This window comes from Sporothrix schenckii (genome assembly GCF_000961545.1).
Source record: "Sporothrix schenckii 1099-18 chromosome Unknown Cont47, whole genome shotgun sequence".
Classification (NCBI taxonomy): Eukaryota; Fungi; Ascomycota; class Sordariomycetes; order Ophiostomatales; family Ophiostomataceae; genus Sporothrix; species Sporothrix schenckii.
The window spans coordinates 982,672-1,003,074 of NW_015971148.1; the positions used below are offsets into that span (position 1 = coordinate 982,672).

At 53.9% G+C, this 20,403-nt stretch overlaps 7 protein-coding genes across 7 annotated transcripts; 3 read left to right on the top strand and 4 right to left on the bottom strand.

Annotated features, from left to right (window-relative positions):
• Positions 1-577: 577 nt before the first annotated feature.
• SPSK_03434 (protein arv1) lies at positions 578-1,760 on the top strand (the record flags this gene model as incomplete). Its single annotated transcript, XM_016730272.1, has 2 exons — positions 578-820; positions 891-1,760. The coding sequence occupies 2 exons, from the start codon at positions 578-580 to the stop codon at positions 1,758-1,760; spliced, it is 1,113 nt and encodes a 370-aa protein (XP_016584906.1).
• A 592-nt stretch (positions 1,761-2,352) lies between these two features.
• SPSK_03682 (V-type H+-transporting ATPase subunit H) lies at positions 2,353-2,842 on the bottom strand (the record flags this gene model as incomplete). The annotated part of the gene is made up of 3 exons (XM_016730517.1): positions 2,353-2,485; positions 2,555-2,638; positions 2,736-2,842. The coding sequence occupies 3 exons, from the start codon at positions 2,840-2,842 to the stop codon at positions 2,353-2,355; spliced, it is 324 nt and encodes a 107-aa protein (XP_016584907.1).
• Positions 2,843-3,596: 754 nt separating this feature from the next.
• Positions 3,597-4,634, bottom strand: SPSK_03487 (uncharacterized protein; the record flags this gene model as incomplete). The annotated part of the gene is made up of 3 exons (XM_016730325.1): positions 3,597-3,828; positions 3,894-4,392; positions 4,496-4,634. The coding sequence occupies 3 exons, from the start codon at positions 4,632-4,634 to the stop codon at positions 3,597-3,599; spliced, it is 870 nt and encodes a 289-aa protein (XP_016584908.1).
• Positions 4,635-6,120: 1,486 nt separating this feature from the next.
• On the top strand, positions 6,121-9,506 carry SPSK_02983 (solute carrier family 25 (mitochondrial carrier protein), member 16; the record flags this gene model as incomplete). Its single annotated transcript, XM_016729828.1, has 4 exons — positions 6,121-6,134; positions 6,196-6,766; positions 6,843-9,300; positions 9,385-9,506. The coding sequence occupies 4 exons, from the start codon at positions 6,121-6,123 to the stop codon at positions 9,504-9,506; spliced, it is 3,165 nt and encodes a 1,054-aa protein (XP_016584909.1).
• Positions 9,507-10,673: 1,167 nt separating this feature from the next.
• Positions 10,674-11,465, top strand: SPSK_03588 (uncharacterized protein; the record flags this gene model as incomplete). The annotated part of the gene is made up of 1 exon (XM_016730425.1): positions 10,674-11,465. The coding sequence occupies one exon, from the start codon at positions 10,674-10,676 to the stop codon at positions 11,463-11,465; it is 792 nt and encodes a 263-aa protein (XP_016584910.1).
• Positions 11,466-11,894: 429 nt separating this feature from the next.
• Positions 11,895-15,334, bottom strand: SPSK_02981 (uncharacterized protein; the record flags this gene model as incomplete). The annotated part of the gene is made up of 3 exons (XM_016729826.1): positions 11,895-12,827; positions 12,907-14,833; positions 14,919-15,334. The coding sequence occupies 3 exons, from the start codon at positions 15,332-15,334 to the stop codon at positions 11,895-11,897; spliced, it is 3,276 nt and encodes a 1,091-aa protein (XP_016584911.1).
• A 2,449-nt stretch (positions 15,335-17,783) lies between these two features.
• SPSK_03146 (MFS multidrug transporter) lies at positions 17,784-19,881 on the bottom strand (the record flags this gene model as incomplete). The annotated part of the gene is made up of 6 exons (XM_016729987.1): positions 17,784-18,471; positions 18,535-19,059; positions 19,141-19,180; positions 19,249-19,307; positions 19,390-19,699; positions 19,776-19,881. 6 exons carry the CDS (start codon positions 19,879-19,881, stop codon positions 17,784-17,786), a joined length of 1,728 nt encoding a protein of 575 aa, XP_016584912.1.
• Between the last annotated feature and the right edge of the window lie 522 nt (positions 19,882-20,403).

Sequence of the window (20,403 nt, forward strand, 5' to 3'; positions counted from 1 at the left end):
TTATATACACTTTCTTATGTCTTCACTTTTTTTGTTTCTCTTATTTTGCCTCTCCGTTCTTTGGCTACTTTTTTCATGTCTCTAGTCAATCTTTCATGTACCTCTCGTTCTGGCATAGACGGCACCTGATTCAATACCCCCTTTTACAACCACAAGACACCACCTTTATGTGGCTTGCGGCTGTGAGCTTTAACACCAAATAAACTATTTGAAAAGAAAAACTTACTTACTAAAGTCAATTAATGTGAAAGACAGTCTACCACTTGTCGAAGTTGTGTCGAAAGTATGTCGTACTTTGCAGTGAAATATGCGAGGTTCTGCTTAGTAATATCAAGAACTAAATTAATATGGCGTGGGGCGCGATCGACGCTCAGCTCGACAACAACGCCCTTAACAACACTTCCAGGCGGCTTACGGCAACAGCCTGAAACTGACGACGACAACTTCCGGCATCGCGACTCTATACAGACCTAGATTGAACATGGACCTTTGAACTGCCGTCTAGTCGTCTCACGGGCCCGTCGGACTGAACCCCACCCTCCTCATCATACTTCTACCTCCTCGTCTGACCGCCGCGATGCCCATTTGCATCGAGTGCCAGTACCCCGTCCAGACGCTATGGACCGAGTACACGGGCGCCGGCGACAAATCTAGTGGCCACAACATTCGGCTAACTGTCTGTCGCAACTGCGGTCAGTTCTGCGACAAGTATGTCGAGCACGACTTTGTCGTCATCTTCATCGACCTCGTCCTTATCAAGCCCCAGGTCTATCGTCACCTGTTGCACAACACCCTCATGCGCGAAGGCGACCAGTTTGATGTGAGTCTTTTGTTAACCCTTGTTGCCCTTCAAGCTTGTCTCTTGTCTTGTTCGACGCCAACGCGTTTAGCCATCCATTGTCCGCCTCGGCGTCCTTCTACTCCTCTTCGACGTCTACCTGACGTGGGTGCGCATCGAGCGGCAGTCCAACCCCGAAGACGCCATCAGCTTGTTTGGCTCGGCCAAGGGCGGCGGCGGCGCGTCCAGCCCCCTGTCGTCCCCGGCGCCTCCGCCAGCGTCCATCGAAGCAGCTGTGCCCCCCCTCCTCAAAGCACCCGCCGGCGGCGCATTTGCGTCGTCGTTTGCGTCGGCCTCGTCGCTGGCGCTCTCCCTGGCCCCGTCCTCCTTGTCGTCGCTGTCATCCTCATCCTCCGCTGCCTCCTCCTTTCTCCAGAACCCGGCCGACATTGCTGCCTCCGCCGCCGACATTGGCCGCCTGGCCCAGCAGCCCATTGTTTTTCAGTACTTCTTCTACCTCGTCCTCTGCGCCCTCTCGACCCTCGCCTTCCATTTCTCGATCCGCTTTCTCACCTCCTCGCCGCTGTCACCACTCGCCCGCATGCGCATCCTGCCGACCTTCCACCGCCCAAATTCGGTGTCGACGGCGCTGCTCGTCAGCTCATCCACGAAGCTGTTCCCCATTCTCATGGTGATTTGGGAATACGACGTGCCGGCAGCGGCGCGGTCGCTCGGGTGGGCCGTTGTCGTCAACAATATTGAAGCCTTGAAAATCCTGCTCGACTGTGGATACGGCACCGCAGCATTTCTGGCCATGGCCGGGGCGCTGAGTCGATGGGCTATTGGGCGGCTTGTGTTGTGGGTGGTGGGACTCGGTGACGTGGACGGTGCTGGCGCGAGCAGTATGGCCGAAGACGGCAGGGCGCTCTGGGCCGTATTTCGTATGGTCCGCGACTGGGCGGGTAGACTGGCGGTTGGTTAAATCTTGTATGAATGCCATTGGTTGTCGTTCGAGAAAACGGTCGACTATACAAGTTTGCGATAGAGAACCCAGACACAAATGAATAATGAGACTAGTGCAAACCCCATTTCATTTTAAACACCCTTGTACGGCGTGGTCACTTTAGCATCTTGAGTAAGTTTGTTAAGACGACGAAGCGTCTTCTTGTCTATCATATGCAAAACAGAAAAAGACCACGGAGTTCCAGATCCCACCAGATACAATTCTTTACACAAAAGGCCTGACAAATTGGCAACCTCGGTTAGTGCTCGTCCCCGACTGCCCTCCACAAAGCACGTATGATAGAGACTTCCACGCTCTCGTCTTCCAGTCAGGATCTCCTCATTCGTCGTCGCCCCGATATATGTACGTCGCTTGGGAAGCCATGTCATGAGGCGGTTCCGAAAACAAATAAACGCCGGTTGTGGAAAATAGAAAATATGTTATGTGTGGAGTATGATGTGTGATGAGTGATATGGTCCAGTCGGTTTGTAGTATAGCCATTAAAGGACGCTCGAGACGCCTGGCTCGGTGTCGTGCAGCTTCGCGTCTCGTCAGAATTGTCGCATACCGCCTATTCGTGTATGAAGGCAGCCCGCAGGTCGGACCGTCGCGGCTCGATCAGGGGATTCAGTTGTGCCAAAAAGGTAATCGCCCACATTAGATAGCAGCACGAGAACGCCAGGATGAGCGACGAGCGCCAGAGGCTGTTACCATAGGTTAGCTGTCCGATCACGAAAGATCGGATCGCCCAATCGACTTCTGGGTCAACTCACACTTGATTCTCACCCTTGGGTGACAGGAACCACGCGCCCACGCTCATGGCCGCCACAACAAACAGGCCGATAAAGATGCTCCACCTAGACAAGACGGGGAGAACAGAATTCCCTGTGTTAGCCCTCCAGTTCGGCTCGAAAGGTTCCCGTTCACAGTCTCCCCGTTCTGTATGGCCGTCACCCAGCCTCGCCACGGGACGCCTCCGTCCCCATCGCGTCCGCCTCTTCTGCCTCCCCGCGTTCCATTGAATAAGTCAGATAGGGGAAGAGCACCAACCCGTTCGCCATTGTGTCTGTTGTTGCTGCGTGCCGTCGGCCACTTTCGTCGTTCGCTTCGCGCGGCGTTTTTCAGGAGGTCGCTTGGTGTCGAGTCTAAGGATGGAGTGAAGATGAAATCCGCCAAGATAAATTATAGGGGTTTTATAGTAGTATGTGCGCACGTTGATAAGTGTCGTTCAGGTGTGTCGCGGATTCGGTTGCGCGATGTCGTCGATAGATGGAGGCATATACTTTGCTCAGTACGAAGGAAGCTCCAACTAGAATAGATAGGTGCCTGGGACCGGAAGTTCCATTGGCTGCCAGGACAAAACGGCTGCATGTATGCTGAGTCATCTTGTTTGTGCCAGCCTGCGTTAGCGATTAATACCTGACAATCGAGCCGCTAAACCGCTCAGATTGGGGACCTCAATGTGCTCCAAATGTGGACCTAGCACGACCTGCCAGGTGCAACTCCAAACATTTCGATCTGACCACTTTCAACTTCACAGGAAACATACATCCCTACAATATACGACAAACCGCATTGGATAATAATAAAATGGCGTAGCAATGTTCAATCATACATATCTCGTAAAGCTGGCCGCAGATGACTCCTGATATACAATTCCATGTTTTAACTTTTTTTTTGGTCAATTTTGCACTTTTTTCTTTTTGTTTTTGCCTGGAGTGCGGCGGCCTTCGAGTCAAGAAACCAACGGTTCTTGTCCATCTGATGCCATTCCTTTGATTCAGGAATACCAAATGGCTCTCACCGGCAGACCGCTCACACATCCAAGCCATCTACGACGACGCCCTTAGTCCAGGTCCACTGAAGCATTCTGGCCACCTCGTTGGCCGCTTCCTCAGACACAAGGGCGCTGACCGTGTAGAGGGCAGCGTCGATGCCGGAGGAGATGCCTCCGGCAGTAATGACGCGCAGGCCACCGAGGCGCATGGCAGCACGGCGAGCAATGGATTCGCGGCGCGAAGATCCCTTCAGGGAGATGCTTCCCTTTCTGTAATAAAAAAAGAAGTCAGCGTATTGCTTACACAAGCCAACGAACACCAATGCAGCACATACCTTGCGTTGGAAGGACGGCGGGCGTCCGACTTGCGGCGGATGTATGGGTTGTCGTCCTCGTCGCCGAGGTCGAAGCGGAGGTTGTTCACGACGTAGCGCGCGTCTTCAATGACGTCAGTGCGCTCGTCCAAGTTGCGTGTCGCAGCCTGGCTGCACAGGTTCTCAAATGTAGTGAGGTAGTCGGGGTGTGTGGTGGCAGACAGGCCGGCCAGGATGCCCAGGTCGGCCAAAAAGAGGGAGCCGGTGCAGATCGACAGAAGCGTGCGCTCCTGGATGGGATTGGCCTTTTGCAGTTCAGAGAACTTCTGAATGAGGCCCAGAGGTTCGGCCCGCGTCTTGAGGATCTCTGCCGTGTTGCCGCCCACAATGACAAGGATGTCAAAGTCTTCGAGCTGATCGTACGCTTCCTTGAACGAGATTTGCGAGCCAATGACAACATTCTGGCCAGAAAGGACCTTGGGCTCGCCACCGGCGACGGTGATATCAAAGGCCTTGGTATCTAGAGAAGGAGACGGCGCGTTAGCCCAAGGCCACGCAGCCAATTTCCTTCAATGGCATTGACTTTTTGTGGTTTGCCATTGCCGTATCGCCGCATCACTTACCAGGGTCCTTGGCGTCGTGCTGCGCCCAGTTAAAGACCTCAAGCGGGCCGGCAAAGTCAATAAGATCGAACTTGTCCTGCAGGGCGATCAGGACCGAGAGTGGCTCCTGATCAGCCACTGCAGAAGTCTTCGCAGCCATCGTGAATGATTTGTGATGAAAAGAAGTGCTATGTGCAGAGAGTTGGGCAAGAAAAGAAGATGGAGAGAATGAATTCGAACCAAACCAGACGAGCGGGCGGGGTTCCTATTTAAAGGGAGGAAAGCTGCAACAGAGAACGTCGGGAAGGGGGTGAGTGAGGGGGAACAAAGCACATTGGCAAATAGGGGGAACTGTTGCTGAGGAGAAAGGAGCACGCGGACAAACAAAAGAACAGGCGGGCAGGAACGACACGCTCAATTCCCAAAAGAGAGGCAGCTTCGAGGGACTACACGAAGTGACTACATAACACAACTGGCAAGAGCTGCAAGAACTGCAAGAAATGCAAGAAAGGAAAGAGAGCAACAGCTAAGGCCCATGTTGCGTTAGAGACGTGTAGAAAGGGACATCACCAGAGCAGCAGACATATCATAATGGTACCACGTGAGGCCATTTTCTGCTACTTACGACAAGCTCAGTGCCGTTCCTTCTTGTTGCCCATCGGACGCGGGCAAAAGAGCCCGTCACACCATACAGTATGCAGTGTGGTATTACGTATATACGTTGTCGCAAGGTGTCGTGGTATGCGCCTTCCCTCAGTCCACTTCAGTCCACTTCAGTCCACTTCAGTCCACTTCAGTAGGCCAACTGACGGCATGGTCGGTCCTGGACCTGCTGCCGCCACTAACAGGGACAAACTGCAGGAGCCAAGGACGAGTTTCCTGGGGCGACTCCACATGTTGGAAGGTAGCGCTACCTCAACGAAATAGGTTCATCGCGCATGCTGAAAAGTAGCTCATACATCGAACTGGCTCCAGCATGATTATCACGGACGGCAGGCACGACCCACAACACAGTCGTGCGGGGTTGAGCTGCGGTCACCTGCACCTCTGGCCGTTTAGCGTACGATCAGTGAGACGCAGTGAAAGACCTTAATTAAATATAATCGAAAAATAATTCCTAAATTACGCAAGAGCCCGCTTTATTTCTGGGTCCAGTCAGCTCGACGATGTCGCTGTGTCCAGCAAATTACGGCGAATTCATCTGAGACCTCCCGTTTCCGCACGCGACAGACCCAGAACCGGACCCGGACTCACATCCAAGGCTTTCACGTTGCGACCGAGAGACGACGGACAAACGACGGGTCGTTGCATGCCATTCGCGCTCATTCACAACGCTTCCAACCCCTCCTGTCTCGTCTGTCTAGCTTTCTCTTCGACGGAGGCTACCAGCTTTCACCCGCCGTAGACCTCCACCGATGATGCAAGCATAGACTTGGACCGGCTACGGCGGAACTCCATCGACGAGGCATATAGTGCCTGTGGCGGACTCCCCCTGCGTCGGCATTCGGTGGCCTCCGAACTTCCCCGACGAGATAGTAACATTCCACGACAACTGTCACAAGCCTGAAGGACGAGGCTACGCGACATCGACAGAGTGACTAACGACGCTGACTGCAGTCAGAGGATTGTAATCGAAAGCTGTGACTATGTCGTCTTCCGGGTGAGCAGCTCCATTGTGGCTTCAGGACAAATAGATTGAGCAGGTGCTGACAGACCTCCAGCTCGACGCGAGACCTTCACAGGGCCATACAAGCGTCATTGTCCTCACCCAAGCTACCTCTATCCGATGAAGTCATACGTACCCTCGACGCGTACCTCGATAAACACCCTGATCACGACCAGGCCACGTCTGACCGCTTGCACGAGGACCTGCTCACGACCTTTTCGCAGTCTGTGCATAACAAGCAGTCTGTCCACTATGCGTGCTTCCTAGCCATATTACGGCAGCTGCGGCCAGCCATCCGGTCGACGACGTATCTTCTGCAGTGGTGGGAAAAGCTGATTGAGCCTGTGTTTGACCATCTTGGTGACGAGCGAGGCCCTTCTGGCGAGGTGCTGTCTGATGTTGGGCAGTTTTTGTTTCCAGACGACGACGACGCCGACAACGACGAGGGCAACGGTGGTGCCCAGGACACCAACAAAGAGGCTGCGTCGTATGCTCTTGGACTGCGACTACTACAGAGATGGATGGACGTGTACCACATTGTTTTGACTCAGGGATACAGCTCGGGCTGGACCAAGGAGCAGCCCATGCAAGAGGTCCTTCTTCTCTTTGGCAAGAGAAAGCCAAAGGTGCGCTACTGCATTGCTGTCTACGGTGGAATTTGATCGCCCTCTCGCATGTTCGGGTTGGCTAACAGTAACACAGGAATTCTTCCACGTCCTCAACGAATTTTTTGTCCAAAAATTCTACCGTACCCGCTCGATTAGCCTCCTCTCTGAACTAATTCGGAGCCAGCCACCACACCTCTACCTCATCGTCAAGTCGCCGCTGTTCGAGAGCCTCCTACGCTGCCTCCAGAATGACACGTCGACGACCGTTGTGTCCCTGGCATTGACGTGCCTGACGATGTTGCTGCCGAACATGCCAGGCTCCATCGTGCCCTACCTTCCCACCCTCTTCAATATTTACGCACGTATCCTCTTTTGGGACCGGGAACAGCCCGTCGCCGACGACCTCGGAACCATAGCTAGTCCATTGGAGCAGAGCTCTTCCTCCCAAGTTTGGGAGAAGTGCACCTTCACACCGGAGATTGACCGCCTCGCCATCCCACACCTCCTTGGCTACTTCAATATTCTGTACGGGCTGTACCCGCTCAACTTTATGGACTACATCCGCAAACCACAACGCTACCTCCGTCATGCGAACGCCAAAGACACGGATGACGTGGAGGTGCAGCCTTCGGAGATTCGTGACCGGTCTGAAAAGTACCGTCAGTGCCACATGCTGCACCCCAACTTTTATAGCTTGACGATCGAATCGGAGAAAACCGATTTTGGAAGGTGGATGAAGAGCGCCACAGCTGATGTTGTGGCTGAATGTGTCTCTCTGCATATATCGGTCGACGAGCGGCACGCCCTTCGGAATGACAGTATCACACAACGCAACCTGTTGAGGGACCAATTCCCCTCTCTCTCGAACAGAAGCTCGGCCTTACCAGTGGCCAGTGACGTTGCCGACGAGGAGACTGCGCCCAATCAGTTTGTTCCTAATGCGGTACGACATTCCGCATCGACAGGCCTTGCCTCTTTGTCAACAAGCAGCAGAGACCCTTCGGCCATTATGCGGCGAGCGTCGCAAGGCAGCCAACCCTCCGACATTCAAAGGCGGGACAGCACGACCGACAGCCCGACCCTGGGCCCATTGCTCTCAATGACGACGTCGCGTACAGACGTTCAGGATGGGAGCGACTCCACAAGAGCCGCCAAGCTAGGCATCTACCAGAGTCAAGCCAACGACAGCGTGCAGTCGTTGTCGCTGAGTCACCAGGAGTCGATCCCTGAACGGCTCGCATCGCCTTCCAAGGTATCTCTGCGCCAGCCCTCCTTGGCTGCGCCTTCTCCCCTCCACCAGCTGGACAATGTCGACGATGTCGAGGCTGGGAAGAACGCAGAGGCCAGCGAGGACACCCTGATGGAGATGCGTCGGCAAATTCTCTTGTCGAAAAACGACCTGAACTTTGAGCGCTATATGGTCCAGCAGCACCTGGCACACATTGGTGCGCTTCGCCGCAGCAATGTCCGCGAGGCCGTGACGGAGGCCGAGACCCAACGGTTGATTCTCGCCAACCGGACACTGAAGCAGCGCCTCGAAGAGGCTAAGAAGGCCGAGGCGCAGGTCAAAAAGGAAGCCGAAATGAGCCGCAACATGTCGAGAAATTGGGGCGACTCGCTCGCCAGCAAGGTCAAAAAACTGAGCGAGGAGCACAAGGCCTGGAAAGCCGAAGAAGAGAGCCTGCGGCGCGAACTCAAAGTGGCCCAGCAGGAGAGTGCGCGATTGCTTGCGATCGTGTGCGAGATGGAAGTGCGCGAGCTCAAGGCCAAACAAGACATGCAGATGCTCGAGAGCGCCGCGGCGGAGATGAACAAGCTCAAGGAAGAGGTCAAAACAATGGAAGCCGCTAAGCGACAGCGCCAAAAGCTAGAGACGCAACTGGAGCAGACGCAAGACGAGGTGACCCATATGGAGGGCGCGCTGAAACTGCTGCAAATGAAGCTCGAGGCACGCGAGTCTGACCTTGCCCAGACACGGACCTACTACCAACACCAGGTGGTTGCCCTCAGCACCAAGCTCAGCAAGGCCCTGGGTGAAGGAGAAGATCCTGGGAACAGCGTCAACATCTCGGAAACGCGCGCACAGGTCGACAACGCATTGGCGGCCAGCCGAGCAAAGTATATGGACCTGCAGAAGAAGTACGCGTGGCTCATGCGCCGCTACACGCTTCTCGAATCAAAGAGACTTGAGCTCGGCACGAGCCCACCGTACGACGAGCCGAACTACGGCGCGCAGTCTGCCGCCCTATCAGACCCGGAGTTGGACAACACCGGCACACAGCGGTCCCACCCTATCGCCGTGCGCGGCAGCGTCGGTGGTGGCACACATCGGCACCGCCAGCGCGTGGCATCGGACGCCGGCTTGTTCGACGCTCCATCACCGGGAAGTACCTGGCCCGCACAAATGTCGGCCAGCATCGGATCCGCCGTTTCATCGCCAAGCACCGTTGTCAGGCGCCCGTCTACGCCATCAGGGCCCCATCCAAGTGGTGAAGCAAGGGGCGAGTCACCCGGCAGTACGAGCCCACAGGCCGAGAGATACTATGGCAGAGGTATGTGATTACGAATTGAGAGGATTGAGAGATGCGGTTTCTTCACTCCCATCTATACGTCGTATACTAATATCCTTTGTCAAGGCGGTGTCCAGAACACACTTCGCAAAGAGCGCAAGGATAGCAAAAGGAGCGATGAGCCCGGGGACAAGAGGGACAAGAAGCCCAATCTATCAGGTATCCGGGGCATCCGTGGACTTGTATAATAATGGGCGAGAGAAACATGTCCGGGTTTGGTGGGGGTGCAGCGATAGAGCGCCGCGATGCGCAAAATTAGACCAAATCCGACAAAATACCGACGGCACAAGAGATGGATGTTAGGCGTTTCTTGTTTTTGTTTTGTTTACCTTCTTGGACAAGACACCATACACACTCTACAGAATGTCGCATTTTCAAAATGCACGACGATACGATATCAAATTCTTTCTTCTTTTATTTCCTTTCCTTCTTTTCCATTTCTTTTCCATTTTCATTTTTGGTGGCATTTATTTGTTTATTATGTCATCTTCGGTGTCTTTTGACTGTATTCCCATGCTTTCCATCTATTTACACAGCATCGACAGGGATCATGGGTGCGCACAACCAACCGATCACCCCTCACCAATCAGATCTCCACTTTTGCGCAACCTGCAGCTCGTTGCTGCAGCCACGCGCAAAACAACGAATAACCAACCCACCCTGCCCAGCGGGCGCAATCGCTTCGAAGTCCATCGCCCACTCGTCATCATGCAGCCCATGTGTGAGGCTCGGGTGGACAGGACGCGACCACAGGAAGTTCCTCCCACGTTTGCCCTTCGTTAAATCCAAGCGTTCCAGCCAGTGACTCCAACAAAAACTCACCCTTGTAAACATCCCTCACGTTCTTTTGCGACTGCCAAGTCGTTTCTTTTCGTTTTTTATTTCGTTCCAACTGTACGACCCGGCTCTCTCTTTCTCTCGTTTCCTTCTCTTTCTAGGCAGCGCATACGGTTTCGCCCGGGCGAAATCCCAACGGTCGTGCCCGAGACACCAGCCCGCATTCCTTGCGCGGTGATGTTCCTGTCGATCGTGGAGACAAGGGCCTGCCTGGGCCTCACTCTCTCGCTCTCTTCTTGACTCTGGTCTCGGATTAACTCATCCTGTCCCTTCTGTCAAAGCTGGGAGTGTATTCCGTTGAAGACTACAGCATTTGACGTCTCACGGTGCGGTGCATCGTCCCATTTCGTCACACGCCTGGTTTCGTCCTACATGCCAGCTGATTAGCTTCACGATACTTCCCTCGTCGTACCATAATCATTCCGCACCCGCGCAGACGTCTTTTGTTAGGCGCCCTCTCCTTTGGCCGACGACAAACGCCTTTGAAATCATCGGAAACGATTCAACCTTACAAAACCATGGCCCCAGCATTGCGCGCGCCGCGGCCCATGGCGCCCGAAATCAAACGGACCTCACTGCCCAGCATCTCTCACAGCACACCAAAAGACGTGCCACCAAAGCATCTCGAACAACGACATGAGTCTCTCTCGTCAACTCTCTCCACCAACGCTCCGGCCAGCGCCGTCTTGGCGCGGTCGCCCGCCCAGAGCAGCCTAATTCCTGCCATCTATGGGGCCAATGTGTCCGGTCCCACTGCGGGTGTCGTTGTCGGTATCACGCTGGGCGCCGTCGGCGGCTTCTTGCTGCTCATAGCCCTCCTCTATATGATTGTCAACATTGGTAACGGCAGCCCGGGCCGTGGCTTTATGAGCGGCGGCGGTAGCGTCGTCGAGGTTGCATCGAGCTTTGGCGGCGCCTCCAGCTACGTCTCACGCCGTGACGAGCGCCGTGCCCGCCGCCACCGCCATCACAGCGATCGTCGGCGGAGAAGCGGGCGGCGGGAGACTGTGGAGATCCGCAGCAGCCGGGTGCGGCCCGTCATTGTGGATCCGCCAGAACGTGTGCAGCGCGTCGTGGTCGAGGAGGAGCGGATACGGCGGGCCAGCGGCGGGCGGCCCGGCCCGTCCGTCGTGGAGACAGTCGACAGCGACGACGACGAGATTGTTGTTGAGGAAGAGGTGGACGCCCGGCGGCGGCGGCGGTCCAGGGTCGACAGCGATGATGATGACGACGATGAAGTCGTGGTGATTGAGGAGAACTCGTCGGGACCGGGGCGGTCAAGGCGCAAGGTCAGCCGGGCCGGTAGGTAATCCGGATGGCATGGTGTGGGCCAAGTTAATGGAATATGGCGAGTTTGGAGTTTGTTTGCGATGACTGGATCAGGCAGAGGGTTTGCTTTTCTGATATTGATTTTTATCTCGTTCTGTGTACTTCACGTCTTGTTAATTTTTGGCCAACGTCCAACATGTTATTAGTAGACATTTGTCTATGCGATTTTGTACGCGATGAAGGAAACATTTTCCTTTTTTGTTATGTATCTTTCTGTGTTAACAGTGGTTTGTACTTTTTGCATTAAATACTCTACATGAAGAATTCATGTAAAATAGATGTTGCGTCTTTGGAACAAATTAGAAAAGAACAAATAATATACTTCGAAAAATAAAAATAAACCTAAGATGGGGTATCTCCCAAAATACGTCGAAAAACATTAACTTTTCTTACAACACAAATAAAAGCAACTATATGCCACCTGGATTACCGCTGCCGCCGTTGCCGCCCTGCTGACCGCCAAAGAAGAAACCATCAAACAAGTCCAGCTGCTGGCCATCGTTGAAGTCGTGGTGCATACCCTCCCATCCGAAGTTGAGGCCAAAGTCTATTTGCTGGTCACCCATCGGGCCATCCGCCCCACTACCACCAATCAGGGGTCCGGCGCCGTCACCAATGTTGGTGTTGAGGTCCTGGAGGAACTCCATGCCCTGCAGCTCGGCGAATGCCTGACCATTGGGAGTGTAGACGGAGTTGGCCTGCAGCTGTTGTCGTTGCTGTTGCTGTTGCTGTTGTTGCTGCTGCTGCTGGCTGATTGTCGGCGAGGTCAGAATGGTCGACGGGTCGACGGCTGAGCCGTCTGGTGTGCCCAACATATCATAAGAACTAGCGTTGCTCCGTGGAATACTGAGCGCCGTGTCCATCATTGGGAAGCCATCCTGCTCCATCTTGACGCTATTTTGTTGTTGTTGTTGTTGTTGTTGATACTGCCGAAGCTGCTGCTGCTGTTGTTGCTGCTGCTGTTGCCGTTGCTGCTGGTTCCGATGGTGCGATTGGTGGTGATGTTTGTTGGACGATGCGCTCTGTGTATTTGCATTCGGATATACATGAGCACTGTCCCCTGAGCCGGTAGAGGTGGTCGACAAGGCCGTCGTGACCTCGTTTGGTGAAAACCCCCAGTCCAGGCGCTGTCCATCGGCCGCTCCTCTTGACTGCCGCCGGGACTGGTAGGAGTGGAAAGAGGCCGTTTGTGAAAAGCCACCCGTTGAGTTGGCCATCTTGATCGTCGCCTTGGCTGTTCGGTCAAAGGCATCACGGCACGCTTCAGCAGGCGGGCATTTTTCAATCAGATCAGAAAATACCGACGTGGCAGCCAGGATCGTAAAGTCGACCTCATCCATACTCTGTCATAGTCATATCGTTTAGTTTCTAGTATTTTAAAATTATTTCTTTGTGAGAGAGGGAAGGGACGGTGAGGCTTACCAGTCGACTGCGTACAATGGGCGAATGCCAGATTGCATAAAGATACGAAATGCCAGCCATGAACAGGTGGTGTGTCGCCAGGTACGTGTAGTTGACCAGTCCAATCAGATGCAGCTGGCGGTAGAGACGCAGGATCCTCTGGCCGGCCTCGGCGACTTTGAGGTACACGCGTTCTTCGTCCTCGCGCAGCTCTGATTGATAGGCTGTCGGGTTGTTGACCTCTTTGGAGGTGTGGTATTCGCCTTCAAACATGGGCGGGACGCTCAGGCTTTGCCGGTACAGCATAATGATACACTGCCAGTAGTTGAGCTCCAAGAACTCAGTAGAAAAGGCCACGCCATTGTCCGGCTTTGGCGGCATGGTTGTCTTCCACTTGTAGAGGCGGCGGTCGATGTCGATGCGCCACGTCCGGAACGAGTCGAATTTTGCAAGGAATGGCGACGGTAGGTCGGCGTACATGAGCGGGTGGTTCTTTTCAGTCGAGGTAGCCAGGGCCACCTGCGCTTGCCGGTACTGGAGAACCTGTATAATCTCCGATTGCAGAACGCGCAGGTGGAAGTAGTGGTAGGCCACGCGCTTGTAGGTGGGTTCGGAGGGGTCGTGCTCTTTGCGCAAAAAGCCGTTAGGTGTAATGTAACGGTCGTCAAGCAGCGAGGGGAACTCGGTCGTCATGACGAGATCGGAGACACCAAGCGGCCGGCCGACGCAGACGCTGACAAGCCGATCAAACGAGTACGTGCACCACCACAGTCGGCGCCGAAGGTCGCGTACGTATTCCCGACGGCCGCGTTCTCTCGTCAGTGCTTCGTTCGCTGCGGCATTGGAGCCCAGTCCGGCCTCCACATCCTTGCCATCCTCATAGTACAGCCCGAGATCGACAGCGAGCCGCACAGCAACGCCAATAATGTACCAGAGACCAGGCGGGACAGGGCGCAAAAGGGCAAAATTGGCGAGCAGCAAGACTGCTTGCAGCTCTTCTAAGCCGCCTCCGCTGTTGCTCAGACAGGCCTCCAGGTGCACAATGGCGCTGGCATGATACTCCTCCGGCTGGCACTGCTTGAAGCGACTTCCCGTGCCGCCGCAGCTGTTCTCGCCGTCTCTCTCACCGCCCTCACCGTCCGCGTCGTCGTTTTTGCCGTGGTCGCCGACAATGATGCCGCCGCCAATGGCAAACACCATGTTGAGCATGTACAGTTCCTTCGGCCCGCGAACGCGTCCTTCTGTGGCATACGCCAGCTCAAACATTTGCATAAAGTCTTCGCGGTGGAGAACAGGTATCTGGGGGTTGGCGTGCTCAAAGTAGAGGCCGACCAGCTTCCGGCCCAGCTCACGATCAGGGAACACAGCCGGATGGATCGTGGGTTTCGTATGGAGGCCGAAGAACGAGTCGCGCATGGATGTGCCGGCCCCGACTGAGCCGTTGCCCGCAATGGGTTTGTAGGGGCGGATGCTGCCTTTGTCAGAGATGGATTTGTGGTCCGAGACGGACGACTGGACAGCAGCAAAGACGACACGCGCAAAGGACACACCCGTCGCCGCACCCAGATGCCGCGGGTTTGATGTGCCCTGATCCCGGGTCTGATTGGCGCGGGCCACCAGCTTCTGTATCCGGCTGGTAGCCGACGCAGCGCCATTGTCGTCGTCATCATTGTGGAGATCGTCGTGTTGCTGTCTGTTGCCCCGGTTGTCGGACCTGTCCTCGCCGGTACCACCACCGACGTCATGGCCGCCTCCGCTCCTGCTCCGGCCCACGTCCAAGGAGGCGCCGCTCTTTGCTTGGTCCGCAAGCCCGCTGCTGCGGACGGCTTCTGTCGGAGACCGCATGGTGCTTGAATGCTCAAGCTCTTCTGCGGATGGGAAGGCAATCTTGTTCTCCCGCAAGAGAGCCTCTAGCTGCTCGATTCTCGTCTCTAGATAGTAAACATAGCTGTGTGCTGTTAGCAGACCTTCTTCTACATACTCAAAGGAAAGGAAGAGAAAAAATAGCGTCCGCTTCTTATCGGCCAACGTACCTTCGTGGAATCTCTCGTTTTGTAATGGGATCGTATCCTACGCAGGCTACACCGGCCTTCTCGCAACTGACGCAGCTGGGCAACCGCTGGTCGCAACGGTTCTTTCGTAAACGGCACCGGTTGCAGGCGCTGACATTGCGGAAGTTGCTGCTCTGGCTGACCTTCCCTCCGCCGCCAGCACCGCCGCCAGCACTGCCAGAGCGCGCCGCGGCGGTCGTGCTGGTTCCATTGGCGCTGCTGGCCGCAGCGTTCGCGGCGCCGCCGGTAGAGTGATCGTCAATTGGTGATGTTGTGGATGCCTCAGGTACAGTCTCTGCCGTGGGTTCGGGTGAAGGGCGGTTGGGTGAGGCCTGGCGTATCCTCTTCGCGGCTGGCACGGCACTTGGTGATGGAGGCGCGTGGGCCGCCATGGTCATCAAGGCTGCTTGCTATGGGTGCTATAGAGGGAATATCGCGAGTTCTTATATCGTCCCACTTGTTGTAGAAGCACCGTTGAGCAGCAAAAAGCCGCCCTCGAGCTTCGTCGCAAAACGAGGCGCAAAAGAGCCTGAAGGGCGAGATCGGCGCACAGGTAGCACGTTCGTCTCGAGGAACAAGGCAAGTGACAAACAGTAAAACCAGGTCAACGGCACCGTGCTTAACTTCTTGCTATTCTCTTCCGTCGTCGTCGTCGCCGCCGGAGCGCCCTGGCCCCATAGTATGGTTCGCTTTTGGAGTCTCAGTCGCTGCCTTTTGTTCGTAGTGTGCTACTGTTGAGTCGAATGTTTTGTCGTCATTCAAGAATCCGAGTGTTCAGACGACCCCAGCGCAGTGTATTCTGCGGTGGGCGGCAGTTGGGGCGTGTGCGGAAGAGAATGTTCGCTCGTGCGCAGGGCACGGGGCGAGGGTGCTGGGGAAGTTGTAGCGGGCGGCGAGGCTTGGACAAAACTAGCAGCACCGTGGAGAGAAAAAGAGGAGTAGTTGAGGCTGGGATTGTGCCTGCCGTATATGTTCTTGGATTGCTATGACACGAAGTCTTTCCGAGGAAGTGACTACCGAGTATGAAGAGGTGTAGAACGGAAAGGACGATTGCGGAAGGGACCGGGTCTGGGAGAAGGAACGAAGCAGTAACGGTTGAAGTCGTAGAAGCTGCAAGTGCGAGTGAGAACGCGGGGAACCCGATCTAGGAGGCAGGCACACCCACGAGAAAAGATTTACGCGCGAACTGGGAAGGCTGTGGGTGAGAGTTGAAACAGTCCAAGGAAATTAGCAAAAGAAAATGGTAACGATAAGATTAGGACGACCGTTCTCAACTTTACATGCTCCGTACAGCACCGTCCAGAGGCACAGACAAAGAGAGCAAAGGGCGAAAAAGCATCGGGCGATGCGTGAAATAATATGCCCAACTAGGAAAGCGCAAGCGCCTATCTCTCAGCACATTGCGCATCCGCCCGCCTACTATTTCACAGACGGGAATAGGACTTGACTATGGGCTCTCTGCTCTTTATTTGTCTCTCACCTCCAACTCTCTCCTTCTTCTCCATTCGCTTTTTTCTTTTTATCTTCATTCAGTCCTTTGCTTCTCGGTATTTTACTCTCCACTTCTTGTTGCCATGTCGCACGTATTGCCCCCATTTCTGACCCTTGGCGTCTAGGACTTTGTTTTTGCGATAAGAAACGACCGTTTCGACGAATCGGCGGCTGTCATTGCAAATGCTACCCAGGTGAGCTTTTCAGTTCCTCTTCAGGTATTTGCTATCGACGACCTCCGCTTCCCCCACTCTTTTCTTAAACCTAACCCGACAGAGCTTGGCGTGACTGAAGAAGGGTGGGGGAAGCAAGTCTCCAACTGGTCGTACGTACAACAAGGACATACCGGGCTTGTGCATTTTGAGTGAAACAGTACGTTGTCCGACATACGTCGAATGGTTTTTCGATACAGACCGTTGAGGGCGAACATACACGGACCGCGGCCGAAGTGCGGAACTTGACGTCCAGCACCAGCTTGCGCAAAATTCTTGGACGAGACATAAACTGCACGAGATAGGATGTTCCAAAGGCGGGAAAATATCCCCCCCCCCCCCAAAAAAAACAAATATTAAATTAAAACAAAAACAAAAATACGCGGTGCCAATAATGTTACACCGTTGCCTTTCGGGCATCTTAGCAGCTGATTTGTGGAGCGCCAGCAGCCGTGTTCCCATACTGTCGGTATCAAAACATGCCAATGTATTAATATTGAGTGTTTCTACCGTGAGAAACAGTAGATCGATTTGGTGCCACTGCAAGTGGTGTGCAGAATGTGTAGTATTTGGACACGAATGGCATACTATGCAATAAATGGTGCCGTCAACGAAGCCGACTAGAAGTAAACCATATATTCAGCCCGTAGTAATGCTTTAAGAAAAAGCCTGAATAATTGATAGCCCTTTTCCATGGAACAGTGTCTCTTATGTTGACGTGTAGTAAATATTTAATGAAACAAAACATGGCAAATAAAGATCATTGAAGAAAAACGTAACCGCATTAAAGAGCAACCATAGGCCCATGGTTGAACTCTACTGCCAAAGCATTCCCAAGCAGATTGTTCCCGTCAGCTTCCATCGGCGTGTATCTTTGTGGTGTATAGATCCTTTCCAAATCCTGTATCTCTCCCCTAAAATAAACCCATTCAATGTACAAGTGGTATGAGCGCAAATGAAAAACTGTCAACAGTGATAAAGTGGCAGAAAGCATGCACAAAGGGCGTCGTTGGTTTCTCGGTACTCCGTGCATAAATGTAAAGCGTCGCATGGCAAAAATATCAAAGGAAACAAGTCGGAAATGGCAGACAATAGGGGGAATAATCGAAGAAAATCATCGAAACAGACAAATAAAACGAACGTTTCAGTCCTCCTCATGAAGGAGAGCGGTGACCCCCGCCGGCCCCGCGACTGGTTGCAGCAGCGGGAGTGCGGTCTCGACATCGTCCGTCTTCTCCTCCAACAGCTTCTCTGCGGGCATTGTCAACTGCATCGCCACGAATGCTCCCATGATCGCGACACTGCTTGCGCACCACCATGGCAAGCTCGAGAAGCCAGACTCCTGGCCGACAGCGTACAGGAATCCCGAAATAGTCGGACCAAATGCACGGCAGAGGCTGGCGGCTGACGCAGAGACGCCGTTTACTGTTCCCAGCTGAAGAGGATTGGGCGCAAGGTGCATAGTAATGAGGGCGTTGCTCGGGTACGCCAGGGTCGAAAAGGTGCATTTCCAGATGATGACAAGGTATACCGTGGCCATGCGAATGCTGTCGGGAAGCAGGACAAGGTAAGGCGTGACCAGGTACAGCGTGAAGTACGGGATGGCGACAAGCTGGAAGAGACGCAGGGGCCCAATTCGACCAATGACCCATGGGAACAGGAAAGTGTTGGACAAGAGCGAGTAGAAGCCCTGCACAGCCATGACGATGCCAACCGTCTGGTTGTCGAAGCCAAAGCCACCAGAGAACTTGAAGGGAAGATCGATATCGCTGCCGGTGGGCGGTGCTGTGCTGAGGAAGACTGGCAGAAGCTGGTCGAACGTCATTGTGTGGCTGATCAATGTTAGTTAGTGACCGACCGGAAGAGAACCAAGGTTCATGAGAGAAAATACATACAAAGCAAGGATGCCAAACGACATCGTGTTGAGGATGATGGGTCGCGTGAAGATGCTCGATGTCGACAGGGTCTCGGCAGGCTTGGTGGGCTTTGTCGTCGCATCCAAATCAAAGGGATCGAGACTTCCCACGTCCCGCAGGTTTACATCACTGTCGCGGGAAACAAGGCTGGGCGACGCCTCAGTGGTCTGGTAGCCAGGAAGCTGGTCATCGGCATCGATAAGCGGCTCCTCCTCGGCTAGCATCCGAAGCTTCTTGCCTTTGGTAGACTCTTTCCTCCATGACAAGCGGGCGGCGATCTTCTGGCCGAGAATGATGCCACGATCGATCTCGTGCTTCTTGACGGGGTGAGTCTCCTCGAGAAAAAATATACCGGCGAAGAGGCCTATGAAAACGGCGCAGGCGCTGAACAGGTTCGGAAGCAGGTATGGGTATGTGTCCCAGATGCTGCCAGGACGAAAGATGCTTGGATAGAATACGCAGGGTCTGGCAAGGGCGCCTCCGATGGCAGGACCGATCATGGAGCTACGGTAAAATATGTCAGTGTTTTGTTTCTCGGTGTTTGCGGCACCACATAGAGAATGCTCTGCGAGGTGTGCGACTTACCCAATGCACCAAACAGCGGGAATCACAGAGAAAGCGCGGCCTAAATTGGGTATCAGGTTAGGATTTTGTCCATATATTCCTGACTGAAAAAAAAAAGACAGGACATACCATGGTGCTCCTTGACTTTGACAAGCTCACCGACGGTAGTCTGCATGACACCAATGTTGCTGCAAGACAATGGTTAGCCTGAAAAGAGTTCTCCGGAAGACGGGTAAGGCTTGGGTGGAAGCCGTCAGGATGCAAACGTACCCATTGAGAATGCCGCCGAGGGCACGTGCGATGAGCGCGACGGTCAAGTTCGGGGCAAAGCCAAACATAATCACGCTCAAGGCGGTACCAGCGAGACCCGTCATCAGCACAGGCTTGCGCCCGATCCTGTCACTGAGCCGGCCCCAGAAGACGCCGGTGAGAAACTCAGCGAATGTAAACGCTGATGTGACCAGGCCGGCATAAAACGAAATCTGCTTCTCGTCCTCGGTGATGTGGAAATCCTGAATCATAAAGTAGATATATGGGAAGATGCCCATGAATGCAATCGGCTCGCAAAGACGGCACAGCGCTATGTCAAAATAGTTAGGCCACTGGTGACGCAAAAAGTCTCGATGCAAATAGTCTTCTCAGGGTTGGAAACGTACCAAGAACGAACATCTGTCTCTTGGGAAAAGGCGGCAATGGCTTCTTGGGCGCCGAGACGGGAGTCTCCCTCCCGCCGAGAAGAGGGGCGGTCGAGGTTCTCGCCATGGTGAATTTCCTTGCCTGTTTAATAACAGATCGATGTGGTGTCTGGTCGGTGTAAGGTGTAGGCCGTGGAGTGGGCGTCTGTGGATAGGGCGTTTCGAGGTTGAAAGGAAGACAAGAGTGAAATCTTGACAGTTAAGAGAAAGGATGAGACTCTTAATATAATAAAATAGAAGTGGAATAGAATTGGGCACAAGATGAAGCGGCAAACACTGAGGCCTTGCTTCTTGTTGGGTTGCTTGATACGTTAATATGGCAACGAGTCGCAGCCTGACCTATGGTTTTTGTAGGTAGGAAAACACAAACATATGTCAGAGCCGTCGAAAGAAAGTATGTACACCAATGTGTATATTAACATGAAGAAAGAGAATAATTGCGAGTGGGACGAAGGTAAATGAGTTGTAACAGTGACAAGTTTGCAAAGGACAACAGAAGCTTGGACAACTGTCTCAAAGATATGAAGTGGGAAGAATATGAAATGGAATCGTGAGGATTAGGCAATTGTAAAAGAAAACAAACAGGACG